This window comes from Nylanderia fulva, unplaced genomic scaffold, assembly GCF_048542155.1.
Source record: "Nylanderia fulva isolate GAGA-0341 unplaced genomic scaffold, ASM4854215v1 Scaffold43, whole genome shotgun sequence".
Taxonomy (NCBI): domain Eukaryota; kingdom Metazoa; phylum Arthropoda; class Insecta; order Hymenoptera; family Formicidae; genus Nylanderia; species Nylanderia fulva.
The window spans coordinates 350,166-370,672 of NW_028190510.1; the positions used below are offsets into that span (position 1 = coordinate 350,166).

The window sequence follows — 20,507 nt, forward strand, 5'->3', positions numbered from 1 at the left end:
GATTTTTAGTTCTGTCACGCAAATATAGGATCTGGTGGGGGAAGTATTGGATGAAATAAGAAAATAAAATGCATTTAGTTATATATATTTTCGCTTTTTATTAATTTTCAACAAATATTTCGGATTAGAATCGCTAGAAAAAAACAAACGTAAAGTTTTACTCGAGCAGTAAGCGTCTCCTCTACTGGGATACATTTTTTTTCGAGACACCCTGTATATCCTGCGAGAGTGTATACTTGTGTGGGTGAATGTTGGGTGGTTACTTAATATCTAAGAGTTATATACATACATACATATATATATATGTGCATATACATATATATGTATATATATATAATATATATATCTAACAACAATATAATATTATCATCGTTTGCCTCCTTCTTCCTTCTCCTTTTTTTTACTTTGTTTTTTTTTAATGTTTACATAATACATTATTATTATATTCAACAATAAATCCGTTTGTGTCATTCCTTTATCGATTAGATTAGCCGCTACGCACTGCTACTTTTATACAAGAGTTTTACTCCTCTGCTATCATCTTTTTTTTTGCTTTGCTTTACTTTGTTCACGCGAGCGCTCTCTGTTCTTTCTTCAATGTTCTTTTCTACATCCGCAAAATAATCCTTTGATGCGATATAATTTCAGAGAGATTGAATGATCCAACAATTAAATTCGCGCGTAAAACAGAACTCATGTAAATTTTAATATTTAATTTATTCGTCTAAATCAACACTAACTTGTTCAAAATAAAATCCTAAATCTACATATTTGTCCAAACGATGTATTTGATTCTTTCAAAAATATTCGTATTATTGGGATTTTTTATTAAAATATGTTATGAAACATGAGACAGAACATTAATTCTTCTTCAAAATATTTCTTTTCAAATTTAATTGTCAGATCGCATAAATACAGATTCGAATAGACCATCAGAAAATTATAAGTGAATTTAATATTGACAGTGTTTTTTTTAATGTCTTTTTACCAAGATGTTCAATAATTAATATGTTGCAGATTCTATTTGTTTATCAATTAAAGTTTAAAATATGTCAGCAATTAAAGATCCATATATTTCGAAATTATTGATTTTATGATGCAAAAAAATCGAAGGTATTCGAAAATGTATAGAAAAACATGAAATGTTTTGCAAATCAATGAGTTTGTTCGCAAGTTTCCTAAAAATCCAGGCTTTTATGGATCATTCACGACTTTCCCATTCATACTCCGAGCAAGCTTCGTGCGATTCTCGTTCATTTCTTGTTTTCTTCTCACTCTCTACTCGATTTGCTGCTAAAATTCCCAAACAATTTTATTCTAAATCGTTCTAATTTAAGGGCACCTTTTCGCAGATATCTGCTAATAAAAGAAAATAAGCTCAGATTTACTTTTAATATATCTCAAGTTACAGATTAGATTAACCCAAGCTTAATCTCTTACGCAATCATCTCTTCATTTTTCTCTTTCAATCCTTTTATTTTATAATATTTCTGAAATAAAATATTCAGTTTTTGTTTTGAGATGTTATAAATCTCTCTCTCTCTCTCTCTCTCTCTCTCTCTCTCTCTCTCTCTCTCTCTGCGAAAAGTTGTCACGAAAGTTTTCAGATTTTTCGCTGTTTTAATCCTAAAATTCTAGTTACTCTCTCAGTAAATAATCAATATAATTTAAAACGCTATTGTTCTTCTCGAAAGAGATATATACATATATACATACATATACATGTTGCGTATGTGTGTCTATGTATACATATATGTACGTATATGTTTGTGTGATAAAGTAGTATAATGTTAAATTATAATTTTATTTCTCGTGATTTTTTTTAGAGTGAAATGTGTCTAACAGTTTTTTATATAATATAAAACACATAAAACACGAAACCAAAGTTGGTCAATAACCTCGTGTTAAAATTCCGGGATGAGGTTGATCATTTTTTATTTACTTAAACACTCGATTGATAAATAGTAATTGTAGGCATCGATAGTATTGCTTCTCGGTTTAAAGAAATCACGAAGAGTCTGGTCCGCAATAACAATATATCGAACATACGCTACCGTCAAGAACAAATACGACAATTATTAACACTGAATAAGGCAAAAGATTCTATTCAAACCGTCAAAGAAGCCTGTCACATTAGTTTTTTAATCTGTTAAGAATGATATCTCTCATAACTTTATTCCTTATTATATTCTATTACTTCAAAATGAGAACGTAAGAGGTTACGTTCAATTCTAAAAATTAAAAAAGAGAAGTTATCTTCTTCATTTTATTACTTCTTTCTATACATTTAGCATTTCCTTTCTCCCTCTTAAGTCTCTCTTAATCAAATTTGGTTGTTAAATAAATTTTTCCATCTATTTTTTTATTCCATATATTCAGGTAGCAAGCGTACGTCATTTTGACGTCGAATGACGTCATTGATCGTCAAAATGACCGTCATTTTGACGTTCAGTGACGTCAGTTTTGCTATAATTGTGACAACTTGTTTGATGGTTTAGCACTCCAATAGGTTTTAATAACAGAAACATACTATTATCAATCAACATTAGACAAGTTTTAATCTAAAACAATTTATACAATCTTCAAACATTTGAATTGCACAGTTCAAATGTTTGTTGTACAATATTATGAATAAGAAGTGATCGCGTTTACAAAAATGCGATTTTTTAATATAATAATAATAATAAATTTTCTAAAAAGTAAGTGCAACTTCAACAATATACAGAGCGATCTTAGATCAATGACATTTCCTCTTTGATCTAACCATCGATTTTATTGTTAATATTACATTATTAATTGATTTTGGCAAACTCACATTTAGCAAGTAATGTCAATATATTTCTTTTATATAAGCAATTGAAAATAAATTTTTGAAATTACCATCAGACAAAAGTTTTATTACACATTAATATAAAACAATGTTTAATTTAAAATCGACTTATGTATTAAAAATTTTTATTATTTTTAATATATTATAAGAAATTATTTAATATATTATAAATATATTATATAATAATTTAAAATATTATAATATTGAAAAAGTTTAAAATTATAAGAAAGGTAATTTGATATTTTAAGGATAAGGAAAGATAATTAAAATTCTGAAAATTATAATTTGAAAATCATTATTATTCCGAAAAATTCTGCGAATCGATGAAAATGCGATTGATCTAGATATCTTGTATACACGATTCCGATGACAGCGGCAATAACAATAACTCGTTTCCTACAAACATCGCACAAGTTCGCTCGGACATGTTGGTATAACGAATCATTCCTAACTTCAAATGGCAGTCGAAAAATGCGGAGTCTTTTTAACACTTTTCCTTTCGCAATTCATTCATCAATCAATTAATCTCTCTCTCTCTCTCTCTCTCTCTCACTCTCACTTCCTCTTTCTCTCTCTCTCTCTCTCTCTCTCTCGTTTCCATAAATATTCTCTTAGCACTCTTTTATATATAAATCTAAAGTACCTAGTAACCTACTCTTCTTAACGACATTTGGTTTGTTAATTTCATCCTTAATGATGTATCTTGTTTAACGCCTAACTTTTCTAGTTACAAGTGTTCCTGAACTATCACGCTTCTCATAATTTTAGAGGGAAAATGGAGGAGAACGCGGACTCTTGTTTGAATGTCGGGAAAGAGAGGAGGGGAGGAGGAATTTTCATTCAAACATTTGTACATATTGTACCTTCTTGTCTCGCTAAAATCGAGAGAAATGTGAGAACTCGTGAACAAACCTGTACAAAATGATCATCATCGTCATCACCTCTCGCGATGTGAGTGATCGTATATATATATATACATATATATATATATATATATATATATATATATATATAGTATAATCGATTAACGTTAATTTTATCATTATTACTTTATAATGCGTTGTGTCGTTGTCTCTGAATAGCCAAGTCGGTGTTCGCGAATTTCCCAAACGTTCCTCGAGATTCTGTATCGATCAATTTTTTTTGAAAACAATTTATTTTTTCAACGAATAAACCATATATAATTTTCGAATAATAATGTACTAATATTTCGGTAGACGAGATTAATATCGTAACGAAAAGAGGTTTCAACATATCTTGAAATCTGTGTGTTATCGCATAATCTAAAACTTGAAGAATTCTCGGATCTAGGAATTCGAGGATCTATATATAAATCCTACATGAGAGAGACGCGCTTCTGCGAATATCTAAGAGTTCAACAATCTACATTTCCAAGGATATAAGAATCCGTAGATCCGAGAATTCGCTTAAGAGGATATATCGAATTAGTTCTATTTTATCGATCGAAAAGTGAGATTAAATTCGACTATATAAATCTATTTATACAGATTATTTATTACCTGAAATTATAAGTTAACGCGGTTTGCTGATATTAATATTTTAATTATGGAAAAGGATTTATCAATCTGTATAGCCAATCAAAATATAAATAAAAAAAAATAAAAATATTTTGATTTTTTAAATTTATATTTTGATTGACTGTACAGATTGATGAATCCTTTTCCACAATTAAAGTATTAATATTAACAAACCGCGTTAGCTTATAATTTCAGGTAATAAACAATTTGTATAGCCAAAAAATAGATTTATAATCAAATTTAATCTCACTTTTCGATCGATAAAACAGAACTACTCCAGCATCTTCTTATGATTTAGATTTAGCAATAGAATTTAATATACAATTTGTGTCGAGAGATGGTTTGTTATCTATATATCAAAGACATGTGTGTGTGTCAAAATGTCTCTAGGGTCCTCGAAGTTTGTTTAAGGCTTTATCTATGACCTAAAAGGACCTATTTAGGAACTTTTTCGTTCAAAACACGAATGTCGCGTCTCGAGGAAGTGAGAAACCCGCGCGTATATTGTAAACTTCTCTTTTGTCGTATTCGCTCTCGGTTGCGGCTTCACGATAAAACTATTATTGTAAAAACGATAACGAGTTAAAATGTAAGTCGAGATGTTTCCTAGAGATTTTTATATACATGAGAAAAACATAACCGTCTGCCGTCTTGATCCTTAAAATTTTCGGCGCTATTTGGGACTTAACGAGATTATTTCTCCTTTTTTTTTAAGAATTATTACTGTTTTCCATCCTCTTAATAGCTGTCTTGATTATTATATTAAGAAAGATTCGTATCTGTTTATTAGACGCACGAAGAAGACGGAGGAACGGAATAATTGACGATTTGCATTTAAAGAAAATTGAGTTTTATCTATATTTCAAAATTTTAAATTTGTTACAAAAAATAATTGGCACTTTTTGCATGAATTAACTAAATTATTTAATCAATTAATTTTTATCGAGTGCAACATATATATGTATGTATATGTAATTATAAATTATTAATAATAATATAAATTATTATAAATTATTAAATAATAATAATAATTTGTAAAAAAATTATATATACATAGGAAAATGTTAATATTGAGATCGAATGCTTTAGTTTCGAGACTTTTAAGATTTTTCCGAAATAGATATAAATGTGCCAAATAAAATTGTTCAAGCTTGTTTCGCTATTCCATTCCTCCTTTCTATTTATTCTTCGACGAACCAATCACATTTGAAATTCATCCGTTCTATCGTCAATCTATGATCGGCATGGAACGTTCCTGGAACGATTTAACATCGACAGAAACAATTGATTCGAGGAACGATCGAGCGATCAACGAGATTCCGTAGTCTACGATCAGTGAAGGGGAGTTAATTAATGGCTTCGACGCTTTTTGCGTGACTGCTGAAATTAAGAGGATGTCGGATTAATTCTGTTTTATCGATCGAAAAGTGAGATTAGATTCGACTATAAATCTATTTATTGGCCATATGTTTATTACTTGAAATTATAATCTAACGCGGTTTGTTAATATATTAATACTTTAATTGTGGAAAAGGATTTATCAATCTGTATAGTCAATCAAAATATAAATAAAAAAATCAAATTATTTTATTTTTTTATTTATATTTTGATTGACTATACAGATTGATAAATTCTTTTCCATAATTAAAATATTAATATCAGCAAACCGCGTTAACTTATAATTTCAGGTAATAAATAATCTGTATAAATAGATTTATATAGTCGAATTTAATCTCACTTTTCGATCGATAAAATAGAACTAATCCGGCATCTTCTTAAATACGAATATTTGTATTTAGTCTAAATAACAGCGTAGAAAATTCGAAATATCACCGTGTATGTATGTATATGTACGTAATGCGAATAGGCAAGTGTAGAAGGTAGCAGCTGCATTGTTTTTTTTTTCATTTTTTTGTTGTAAAAAAGAACATACCCACCCCACATTCTATGCTTGTCTTTTACTGTGATCGTACATATAAGACATAATTTTTAGGACACTCTCTACGTCGACGTTTGTACTAAATGCAATGATAATAATTGTTAATAAAATTTGGCGGATTATCTATATATTATTCTATATATAATCAATCAACTGCGCGTTTGTGTTCCCTCGAAGTCACGAAGTGAGACAAAAACTAACTTCACTTCACGGTAGATCAGCCGATAGATCGATCGTTTATTAGCTAAATATTCAGTACGTCGAAGTACTTGCGGGATGAGCCTTGTGTTATATTTTTCGTTTTTTTTTCTCTTCACCATCACGCGAAAATCTACGAAAAACACGGATCATCGAGTAAAAGCTTAACTCGTTTCCTTCTTCTCCTCTTTTTTTCTTTTTTTTTTTTTTTGACATGTATATATCATATATATCACGTGCCACGTGCCGCGCGAAATTGGCTTAGGGTGGCTGAAGGGAAAGTGTTAGATTATTCTTTAGTGTGTGGAAAAGAGTTATGCACGTTTGTCTTGTAAGTAGATACTACATGCTATATGCAGCACGGGAGACAAATTTATAAAGATTAATTTGAGCAAGTCCGAGAGTATTTCAGAGATACAAGTGTGGCCATAGAGAAAAAGACGCAAACTTTTCTGTTTTCTTATCTTCTTTTTTTTCTTTGAAAAATGTCGGAAAATTATGATTAAGAAATAATGACAGAGGAATAGAAATAATTTGTCAAGTTGAAATAATATAATCTGTTTGAAGTATTAAACGTGCGTAGAAGGTTTGTGTTAGGAATGAAGAATAGAAATTTAAAATAATGGCAATAGTAGTCATGTATGTGTTTAATTCAGAATTTATGTTAGATAATATAAATATCTGGCTTTCACTAATTCTATGTACTAAAGTAACAATACTTGCTGATTTAATAAGAAAATATATTTTAAAATTAATAATAAATTTTTTAAAAAATATATAAGTATGATTGTTAGCGAGTAATAAAATACTCGACGCAAATTTTCATGTGATATAATTTACGAATCCTATACGAATTTCTAATTTTTTGAAGCACATAAACGTTTCTTCTAATCTCTACGACGTTTGCAGTTCATAATAAATGATGATTATAATTAAAGCGACAGATGATTATAATCGATGAGATAGTAAATGAAGAGAGAGAGACGCAAGATAATAACATGAAATGCGTCAGGATTAAGTATTTTTTCATTTTCACTGCTTAGTACATCAAGCTGTCGCGCAGAAAATTTCTTCGAATTGCAGAAGTTTTCCGACGATTCTTTCGTATTAGCGACATGGCGACGAGCATTATTATCCCTAAACAATATAACATTTACAGTTTAATTATTTTTTTTCAAAAAAATTATTGTATTACTCAATATAATTTGATTTAAAAAACATATAATTTTATTAATAATAATAACATAAATACATAACAAGAGAGAATATTAATTACTAATAATAAAATTGATAATAAATGTTAAATATTTTTCTAGAATTATATATGGTTGTAATATCTTTTGAGAAACGCCAGTCTTATATTGTTTAGGGTTAATGTTGATTATTAAGAAATAACAACGACACACGACATTAGTCAGCAGTAACATCAGCATCAGCGACAACATCGAGCACTCCGATGTTTCTTCTACTTTTACACGCGCCATATTTTCCTCTATTTTCACTACATAGATTATTAGGTATAGAATAGAGAAATAGGGTGCAATGCACACGACATATATACGCGTTACATGTAAGAGTAATTATATATTATAAGTGATAGTAAGTACTACTAGAGAAGTCACAGAGATAGCTAAATATTTAATAAAGAGAAAATACACGCTACGTTGCATCTCATTTCCAAGGAATTGAGAGAAAGAGCACACAATTTTTTTCCATTGAACAACGATATTTCGATGTAAGCAAGATATATTTTTCGCCCTCGAGATTGTACATTTCGCAGTTATTTGCCGTACATTTATTTTTTTTCGTAAAATTTTATAAATTTTATTTTTCTATCGGAAAATGTATTTATTGTGCGAGTTTATTTATTTATTTATCTAATAAAATTTATCATTGAATGTACTGTGATAATTAAATAATAAATATTTTTTTTTTAAATTAGTTAATTATATACAATATCTCGAGGGTGGAAAACAATTTTTGTTTTATATTATTTCGAAGAAAAATTGGCGAATGCATCAATCAGTTTAGCAAAATTTATTAAACTTTGCACTTGATGTATAAAATATTAATTACTTCAATTTAATCACATTTTAGATTTAAATAAATCGTTTGTAAATATTTTCAATATCGAAAATGTCAGAAAAATATTCATCCAACGAAATAATTTTTGCCGATTTTGGTGACTATACTTACTTTTACAACGGAACATGATACATTTCATATATATTTCTTTGAAATCGAGCTTAATATTTTTTTGTAGCTTAAAGAAGCAAAGGAAAATCGATCAAAAGAGAACAAAATATTATAGAGGAAAACGAGAGAATTTTTTAAAAATATTATGTACTTGATACATGATAATATGCATATGTATGAAATTCGGATAAGTGCAAGTACATTAGTTGATCGATGCATTTCACTCAGATTTACATTCATGTCCTTTGAATAGCAACAACGATATATTGTTACGACATACGAAGATTGCATGCATATCACATACATCTTATTTAAATATAGGAATGGAAAATTGTGAAAATCGTTTATTTTATTTTAAATATCAATTTTAATATTGAAGTGAAACGGAAGCGAGAATTTATATTAATAATAATAATTAAAATTTCCCATTAAAACAAGTAAATCTCATACTTTTTTTCGTGGCGATTTAAAGTATTAAAAAAATATGTTTAAAAAGAAAAAGCAACATTAATTTTCTCTTTTTATTTTTCGAGAAATAGAATTGTTTAATCGTACATTTTATCACAATGTTCATTCCCACATTTTTCAATTCTATGTAGAGACACAGTTTTCTATAGCAATAGCAGCTAAGAAATTAGTACAGAGATTAATGCAGGGTGATTACGATTAGAGGAGAGTAAGTCGCGATAAGTGAGACGAGAGAGAGCGATTAAGCAAAATATTTTACGTCATTGTTAATTACTGCGTTTAAGTGGTCTTTACAATTAAGTAGATCAAGGATAACGTCTCAGTCATGATGAATCTATCTATTTTTTTTCTTTCGTTAGACGATTTAAATTATTGGGTGTTGATGTGGTGGTTTTAATTATACAATCCGCTTTTAATTGTTGATTAAAATTTGTTCCGCGGAACATTCCTGGTCCTTTAAGCAGTGTATCGCCGCATCTCTTTATACAAGCGAGAGCATTAAAATTTCAATATTCTAAGAGCTCTCAACATTCCAAATGTGAAATGTTCTTGAGTACTAATGATTATTATAGAGACATTCCGAAATATTAAAATTTTTTACTCAAATAAAATTGTAATAATAACTTATTATAACTGTTATAATAACTTTTCAAAGTAATTTTTTATAAATGATTTCTATTATTATTATTTTATACAAGTGAATATAAAAATGGAAATAATATATAGGGTAATAATCTTAAAATTTTATATGTATATTATATATTAAAATATACTATGATCGTATAAGAATTATTTTCATATACATTTTGATATATTAGGAAAAATTAATGCTCGCGCTTGCACAATTTTTAATCAATTCCATGGATATACTTGTGTGGTTTTACACATCTATAGCGGATAAATACATAGCATGTATCGAAAATTATACGAGAAAAACTATGCATATATCTTCCATGAATCGATTTACATTGAGTAATTGACTTTGAGTATAACATCGCTTCGGATAAAATCTGAATCTGTACATCGCGAGGATGTTTGAAGAATATAATAGCGATATCTTTGCACACACCGTATATTGGTGTCCTAATTCAAAACTCATAACCACGAAACACCGGAAACTCGAGAAATATTATTTAAAAATTATATAAATAAATAAAAGCGTTTTTCGCGATTCAAAGATTTTTATTTCATCTTGAAAAAATTGCTGATTCTGAAACCTTTTAGGATGAGAAAATTGAAAAATTATATCGATCCCATGTTATTAATTTGACGATAGAATAAAAATTAAATTAAATTTTTTAAAAAATTTAAAGTAATGATATTTTATATAATTTTTTTTGTATGTTTGCAGTTATGAGATTTAATTAGGGTAATTAAACGTGCAAGACGATTTAGAGGAAAGAGCATAAAGTTCGGCCGAGATCAGATCTTCGAAAATGATCTCATTATCCGTTTGTTTCTTTATCTCTGATAACAAAATATTTAGATATATGTGTATATGTACGTACACACACACTTGCACATGCAAATATTATATATTATACATACACGTACACATATATGTATGCGTATATCTTTTTGTATATATATACATATATATTTTTTCTCTTTGATTATATTAATCCGTACCTTTTAAAATTCAGGAATTTATTAGAAATTTTTTGTAACAAAAATATATATACATATATATAACGATTCTAAAATACTATAAATACTAATAATGATAATAATACTAAATATGTATTTAAATAATAGTGCTAATAATTTTATGTGACTCAAAATAATTTTAGAAATAAAATTAATAATATATAAAATTCAAGCAGATTAAAAAATGATAAGTATATTATTTTTGTTATACATTTATTGTTTTATATATTTTTATATAATAGAGTTATATATACTTTGCATTCATAATTTCACGAATAAATAAAATACAATGTAAAAGAGATAGTTATACACAGGAATTATATAAGTTCGAATGAAACGCACGAGAAATTTTAGTGTTTTTGAAATTGCGGTAGACATCTCATATATATTACACACATATATTGATTGCGCCATTTGGGATTAATTGCGGAACGAATTACCCATCACACAGGATAATTTTCGAAGATCTTTAGCTAGACAAATAGTAACACGAGAGAGCAATAAGCTGTGCGACGAAGATGACCAATCAGACAGCGACATTGATGAAGAAGAAGACACGATAAGTCGAGTAAAAAATCCCATACAGCACAACAAAATTGCAGCAGCATCGTGGCAACATTTCATTGCAATATTACAACATTGTGAAATGTTGCAGCAATCTTGCTGCAAGGTTGCAGCAACGGTAAAATGTCCGCTTTCAGAAACATTGTTCTATAACATTGCATGCCTACATAATATTTCTGCAATATTGCTATGCAATGTACAATATTGCAATGTTGTTGCAATATTGCTGCAAACTTGTGTGCTGGGAAGATTCGACATGCACATCGATAGATACATGAAAGAGATTACGTATTAAATGCACGTCAACATATTGTAAAAAATTATTTCTTCATTCAATTGTTATTCGACATTATTTTTGTTTGTATTATTTCATTCAAAAATGGAAAAACATGTATAACAGGAGAGCGAGTGGGCTAGTAAGAGAGCGAAAGAGAAAGCAAGAGAGAAAGCGAGAAAGAGAACAAGAAAGAGGTAGAAAGAGAGAGAAATATTACAAAAATGTACGTATATATAAAAGTTTAATTTAATTGAAATAAAATGTATATGTATAAAAACTTTTACGATCCGACACAGATAATTTCACAGTTAATTTCCTCGTACACATTTTAAATAAACGTTCATTTTATGAAATTACATTAGCATTTAATTTAAATAAGAAAATATTAATTAATTAAATACAATATTAATTATTGAATAATTAGCAGATAATAATACAATAATAAATAATAAACTAATAATTATAAATAAGTAAAAAATATATTACAATATATTAATAAGTAAATTAATGTCATTAAAGTGAGAAAAAAAATTTTTTTACAGATTTTTACATAAACTACATAAAAAATAATTAAATTTAAAATGACAAATAATTTATTACAGATTTTTATATGAATTTAAAGAGAAATAAAATTTGCTACAAATTTTACGCTGATATAATTTACTGTCTGGGGCATTTGTAATTTAATTATTACAAATATAATTATAAGCAATTGCTTGATCATCTCTTCTGATATTATGTATTTAATAATCCTTTGAAAAAGAAATTATTTTCATTTTATCTATTAATCTGTGATTTGACACATCAGTCGCTCTCATTGAAAATGCGTGTTCAAAAATTACGAATTTACGTGAAAGCTTTAATGAAAATACTTATCCGTCTCCCAAGCAAAACCGAAAAGGGAATAGGGGATAAGTCAAATGCTGAAGGAAAAGTTTTTGGTTTGCTTTTCGCGGGCAAACAGCTGCGGAGTCGCATCGAATGACAGAGTTTTCTTCTCTGGAAATCACGAGGCGAGAGAAAGAGAAGAAAGATCAGAGAAAGAGAGAATACAGCTGAAAGAGATAAAACTGAGAGGAAGAAAAAGGAGGAACAGTAGCGCGTTATCAGCGATTTTTTCCAAACTTTCGACCGCCATCAAACTTTGCGATCTTCAAAAAGCTGATTCTGTTGTTCCGGCGAGTTGCGGGAGAAAGTTTAACGATAATTAATCCTCGGACAGCAGCCCATGTCTTCTCTTGGATTTATATTATTTACATAAGATTCGATTTTTTTGTATAAGATATTCTCTTATTTTTATTAATTAATTTATTTATATTGTTTTTATTTTAATATTTTTTATGTACTTATTTTTATTTTAATATTTTAGAAACATGTTTTTCGAAAGAAGAGTTTAAAGAAACGCAATTAAATAAAAAAATTAAATTGTTTATTAAGCAAAGAGTTTATTTTAAATTTACTATACAAAAATATTTACTATGTATTTTATAAAAACACGGGCGTCGTCCTTTTTTTATGCTGCTGCTAAATGCTTTTGCACGTAATTTTAAAGGAATTACGTAGAACAGCTTGTAAGATGTTTTCGAAAAAAAAAGAAATTATTGATATTTTTCCCTCTCCTCTCTCTTTCTACAATGAATAATACAGATAAAATGTAATATGAATATAAATTACAAGATTATATAAAATATAAATAAAAAGACAAAGAAATAGGTAAAGAGATAAAAGCGAAACAAGTAAAAGATAAAGAAGAGAAAGATGTGAAAAAATATGAAATACAGAATTAAAATAAAATTAATATAATTTAAAAATTTTTAAGATGTTAGAAATGTATTTATTTTGCTAATAAAAAGTAAAATTTCTGTTGCAATATCGAGTTTGTAAGCGGAAACATTGAGTAGTAAGAGATGGTTAAAGTTTAAGTAGAAGATAGAAAGTAGGGTCAAATCAAATAATTATATATCTCTAGAATAATATAATTTAGTAATTATTTTTAAAACTATAAGCTGATAGAATAATATTCAGCTGATCTGTAGTTATTTTTCCAACTATTTAATTATTAAATTTGTTCGATTTTTAAAGCTTTATGAAATCTAAGTTTTGTATCGAGTTACAAATTTATTCAGATAACAAACTTTTATCATTTCATTTTTGAGTTACATGATAAAAAAACGTAAAAATTTTCCACAAAATTCCACTTCGAAAAATTAGAAAACGTTTAATAAGATAATAATTAAAAAACCAACACATCAAAATTAAAAACAAATAAATACTTTTTTGTCATAAAATTACTTTGATATTATCTTATTGAAATTGTATTTAAAACAAATTTATCGCGTTATTATTTGTCATTTATTATTTACGAAACGAATATAATAATTATAAATTTTTTATATCATTACCTTGCTATTTTCGTTCGGATTAAAAAAACATTATGATATGTGAAAATTTAATGTTTCTAAATAAAAAAATACATCTTGCTTCTCTCCGTCTCTCGTACAAAAAATTGTTCTATAATATGTATGTATTAAAACTTTTTCCCTCTCACTTTTATATATATATTCCCATTTCTTGCCGCGCACAAATTTCATATGTATTTCGACTGTATATATGTATTAGCGATACAAGACAGTTTTATAGTTATTGCGCTCTAAATATATAAATTTAAAGCATTTTTAATTCTTTTTAAAAAAATTTTATTAAAAAAAATTAAAAAATTGTAATTTTACGGTAATTTTCAACATTAAGAATGAAAATAAAAGCTAACAGTGATAAATTAAATGCAAGTTAGATATCTAACATCAAAAATTAGATGCAGTTTGATGTATCAAAATTTTTGTCATGATGTGTGAGTAGATGTGTGTGCGTATGTATATGCGCGTGTAAATTGAAAAATACACAATAGATGTGAGATATTCTGCATGATGATAGAATTGATTGAGGCAAATTAAATGTACAAAGTTTCCAGTTTCGATAAGTGAGAGAAGAATATCACATAAATATATGTATATCCTTAAGTCATATATTGATTGACACTTGCAGTCAATGCTCTGTTTAGCTTATCAATTGTCCATACACTCATATTTAATATAAAAATAAAAATGTAATAATTATATAGAAATCTTAATTATCTAACAAATAAAATTTGTTTTAATATAGAAAACAAAAACAAGGATTCAAAGATACTTTAACTCAAAATGACGTTTAATGACGTCAGTTTGTTACGAAACGTCAAATGACGTCATTAAACGTCATTAATTATAAAGCAGTAAATAATTTTCAATTTACAATTAAATATAAAATTAATAAATGCGGAAAACAAGAATTCATATATTTAGAGACTATTTTTTATAACAACATTAAATTATATATAACAGAATGCTTAAAAATATAAAGAAAAATTCTATATAAAAAATATAGAAAATAAAAAAGTCCAATAACCTTTTCCTGACTTATATGTATTAGTTTTCTTCTTCTCGGTTTCTAAATTTAATAAAATTTCCTGCGACCGTTTCTTGATATCGTTTTTTCGTTATTTTTATCTGATTTCTTTAATTAATTAAATCTTATTCAACTTTTGAATAGCAGAGCAATTATCTAACAATAAATTACCTTCCATGGTTTGCAATAATCGTTTCCGGCGCTCTCGAAGATTTTTGCCTTTAAATATCGGCTCGTAACAATATAATTAATTAGAAGAGAGCATATTACTAATAATGACAATAACAATATAATAATAAGAACTCTTTCTTCCGTGTCATATTTCGCCCTCTTCTCTTAAGTACAGTTAAAACAGTCGTCGAACGAAGTTCTATCAACTATATAACTCACACAGCTACTTTTTTATATTTTTTTCCACTATCTGAATAGTTCTTCTTCCTAAAAACTTAACGTGCTAGCGTACGTTTCTTTTTTTGCTTCTTTCGTCTTTTCTTATTTATTTATCTAACTTTATTTATGTGTGTATATATACACATATAAATATATAACGGCTCGTTACACATGGCCTTAATTTAATAATTTATCATTGTATATATATATATATATATATATATATATATATATATATGTGTGTGTGTATATATATATATTTATTTGTATATATATACACGTAAAGACTCGTCGTCATTGCGACGAGCATATAAGGGGCTAAACTTTCTGCGCTTTCATTTTCGAGCACGTGATATTTGCAAGCTTATATATGCTCCGAGAGCTGTACCTGTATGCTGCGCGACCAGGTGACGCTATGCATTGTTATTGGATCTTCGAAATGCTAAAAGGGTCCAAACTTTTGACCATAAAACGTTGCCAACTGCTAGCGAAAATTAAAAATTTTTTTGCGTTGATTGAGAAGCATAATTGTATTTTAAAAAAATGTGTCACCCAAATAGTAAAATGACGCCATTTTGATGTCTAATGATGTCACTCGACGTTAAAATGACGTAGGCTTGCTTCCTGGTAGTAACAGATGTTACTTCATCATTTTTATCTCTTTCATCGTTAATCGATTTAATATTTTCTGTGCAAGACAGATCAGCAGATTTAAATTTCAAACTTGTTATTTAACATCAAATGAATTATGAGTCAAATTTATAATTCATTGATCAGTCTTCGATATATCGATTTGTTGAAAAGAATTATGAGGAGAGAGAAAATGTAATATTGAATAATATAACTGGTTAGATTAATAAAAGCCGGACCGTAAAAATCAATTTATATATATTCAATATACTTAATTTAAATAAAACGTTTCGTTCTCTTGTTTCGGGCTAGTTTTAGCAAATGTTAAAATTTAAATAAAATTAGAACATTAATTTTGAAGTAAAATACAGTCTAGAATTTTTAACACTAATGTTCTAATTTTATGTAAACTTTGACATTTGATAAAGATGATTTAAAATAGAATCGAAATCTATTTGTATAATTAAATTATACTAAAGATACATTTTTCAGCTTTCTGCATTTTGACTCTTTTATTGTCCCGACTTGTTCTATATTATATAAATAGAGAGAGAACCTCCATATCTATTATTAACAAGATATAACATAATGTTTTTAAAATGGATATAATTAATAAAATATATATAGTCATTTCAAATAATTAACAAATTAAGTTAAAAAATTAAGTTAGAGTTGCTAATATTGATATTAGTCGTGTACTTAAAATATAGTAATAAGATTAAAATTCTTTTCATATATAATTTTTACAGATTTTACTTTTAATTTAATATTTTTATTATACATATATAATTAGTATCATATTTTAATGTAGAATTTTTAATTTTGCCATTATTATGCGCAATGTTACATCTTGTCTTTTTACCTCATAATTTGCATAGCTAGAAAGCCGTCGTTTTATAGTCAAAAGCTGCGGCAATTACTGTCTAAATGAGAAGAGTTTATAAACATTGTAAAAAGAGATACAGCAGATAAATCAGAGATAATTAATTCAGATTGTATATGTGTGTAGCGGGTATAAATGTTAGTATACAGATTTTCTTTGTGTATGACGAGTACGTTTTTGAGCTGTTAATTGATAATCTAAAAATAGAGACGTTTTGAGATTATTTATATTCCAATATCCGACTGGGTTCGATTTTCTTTCGTGTATTTGACAGCCAAGTAGCAAGATCCTAAAAATGTCATTACATTTTTTTTTTACACGAATAGTATTCATCGAATATACTTCCCAAGTAGCAAACTGACGTCATTTTGATGTTTAATGACATCATTCCACGTTCAATGACATCATTCTACATCCAATGACGTCATTTATGTCCAATGACGTTTATGTCATTTGGATGTTTAATGACATTATTCTACGTCCAAAGACATCATTCTACATCCAATGACGTCATTCTATGTCTAATGACGTCAAAATGACGTACGTTTGCTACTTGGGTTGCGTCTAACGTGCCATGTTGGTTGTCGGAAATTTAAGAAACCTCGATGATTCTCCTTCCTAAAAAATTTTGCAGAGATTCCGAAATGATTTTGTCTCGGAAACGTTATGTATGGTAACGATCTTAATTCGAGGCTTCAATTTGTCAGAATTTCCCCTATGGAACGTAAACGTCGCGCCATTTCTCTTCGAGAGAATCAATTAACATGCTTGGAAACGTTCGTGGTGTGTACAACAATCGATCTTAGAGCATAGAATAACTAGATATTCCATAAAATATCTAGAGGGAAAAAAAGAAAATCTGGTAATTAATTTAAAATGAATAAAAATCTCTCCCAGTTTATAGCTTCCCGCTTAATAATCAATGATTGATTATATTCAAACCACCGCCAAATTGCGCCAAAAATTCTCTGTAATTGTAGAACACCTAGACGAACTATAAATAGAAAATAACTCATCGGTATCTACAGTAGTTGGATACTTCACTCCTGTAACGTGTGTCATACCGGATAATTGATTCGCGTTATAAGCTATAACTACGACTAAACACATTCTACAGAACACCTAATTATCCTATATAAAACAACGTCATTTCGCACTTGGTTTTATATAACTGCAACAATTACATAAAAAACTCACACTCTGGTCGAGCCAGCATTCTCTCGCTTTCTCTCTTCGTCGTCATTTACATCGTCATCACTCTTTTGTCTTCGGTAATTTTTTTCTCTCTCCATCACAATATATTTCGATCGCATGTATCTCGCTCTCGCTCTCCTCCGGAAGTCTTTTTCCGTCCTTTCGCCACGCGGTTTGCTCTTTTCGCATCATGATGAGATTTGGATTTTGAGATTTTTCCAATTCCTTTGACACTATTTGGTTTATATATATATATATATATATATATATATATATATATATATATATATATATATAATGCAATCTTCTCTCTTCTTCGTTCTTTCGAGAAACATTTTTCTTACTTATTTCATGCTTCTTCAAGGCGGCAAATCATCAATTGTGTGTCGATTTTTCTCTAATGAATTTTGACTTTATTCTTTTTTTTCTTCAATGTCGTCAATGCTTGCGTCTCTTCGTGCACTAGACAGGGAAATATCAGGATATTCATCGAGAATTTTTTTATGTCCATCTTTGTTATGGATTCTGGATTTGTAGTCGTTTATCGTAAGAGAGAATTCATCTTGATATATATTTTCTTAACAATTCCTTTTTCATTCCGCTGATTTATATAAAAATGTTTTTCCGACTTTTTTTATCTACCGTATAAGTACACCAGCAATTTACTCGACTATTTGATTAATCGATTTGTTGAAATATTTATAATCATAATTTATTTAAGGTTCCATTTTACGTTTCTAATTGATTATTTCTATTTTAAATTCCATTGGTACTTATACTTTCTCTTGTTAGATTTTTTGAGGAGCTTTCTTTCTCTTCAGCATTGAGTTCTTCCTTAAGTCGAAGTTTTTTATTTCTAGTTAGTAATTTTCTCTTCACAATTCTAATTATCAACGCATTCCTTCAAGTTTCTTTCAATTTCTTTTTTTCAGTAAATTTATAATTCTCTCAATATCTTGTAACTTTTAATCTTCTTAGTATGTGAGAGAGAAACTTATTTCACGGTTTCTCTGCAAAAAAATAATGATTTTTCTCCCTCTCGATTATCTCTGATCCGGATGATTTTTTCATGCGCAAGACGGAATTCTCAACAAACAGAATCATCATTCATCACTTTTTGATTTTTAAAGGCGGCATCCAAACGTGACGGCAATGAAAAAAAATCCTTTAAGAATCTCCTGAAAATCTCCGCGGGAAATAAACATCGTTGTTCATTTTGCTTTCGGAAAGAAAACAACAATTTGATCGACTACTTCATCGATTGCTGGATCTGGAATCAATTTATGGTATTTGGTCGACACGGCGATGTGTCCAATGCTGATGACTACTCCGCATCGTATCGTTTCTCTTTCTCGCTGCATCTTTTTTGTTACGACTCCCTTTTTTATTTTTCCTTCCGGCAGCAGGGGATGACAGACGGACGCGATTCCGACGACGACGTACGGCATCGTCGTCATCTTTCTCGCAAACCGCGCGATATGATAGGCTCATTGGAGGCTACACTTACTTTCGATTTGCGATTTGAGCTCGTTCACCTGCGTTTCTATCGTATTTCTCAATTCTGAAACAAAGGGAAAGGAAAAACATGCTCAGTAAAACATAATCGGAACCTATGAAACGTACACTGTAAAAAAATATGTAATATGTTACATAAAAATATGTAAAGTTACATCAATAATTGAGTGTAATATTATACGATGAATAATAAAAATATATCGTGTAATTTTATACGTTATTATTTCTGTAATTTTATACATGTTTTTATGTAATTTTATATATTTTTCTGTACAGTGTAGCGTAATAAAGATTTGAATAGAAAAATAACGAGAATGATATATAAAAAGAATAAAATGTATATAATTTTTTGATATTAAGAAGGTTTCAAAAAATAGTATTAATTTTCATATTTTTAAAATGAATTATTTTCTAAAAGTGTAACAAATATCTGTTCATATATAAATATATGCATCACATATAGATATGTATATGTATTTGTGTATACACGTGCGTTATAATAAATAACAATTTATATTAATTATACATAATTAAATGTATTCGATCATTACATATTAATATAAGAATATATAATTCAACATTCTCTCAGTACCTACGCAAATGTAAAATGGATAAATAGTTGCAGTGTCGGATTTGCAAAATTAGAACAAGTTTTATTTTTACAGATAGAACTGCATGCCAGATATGCGCAGAAAATCAATAAATCGACATATAGTTGCAAACTTTTACATAGATTTTAAGAAACATGTATTTTTCAATTTGAATTACACTTTCGTGAAACATTTTTATTCGTGACA

General features: G+C 28.1%; 1 protein-coding gene across 2 annotated transcripts in view; it reads right to left on the reverse strand.

The window, feature by feature from the left end:
* Positions 1-73: 73 nt before the first annotated feature.
* Positions 74-20,507, reverse strand: part of cpx (synaptic transmission protein complexin) — a 220,856-nt gene continuing 200,422 nt past the window's right edge. For both annotated transcript variants that reach the window (XM_085486438.1, XM_029303130.2), the window contains one exon: positions 74-19,756. In XM_085486438.1, coding sequence (XP_085342564.1) covers positions 19,683-19,756 — 74 coding nt within the window. In that variant the 3' untranslated portion in view covers positions 74-19,682. The remainder of the gene's footprint in view (positions 19,757-20,507) is intronic.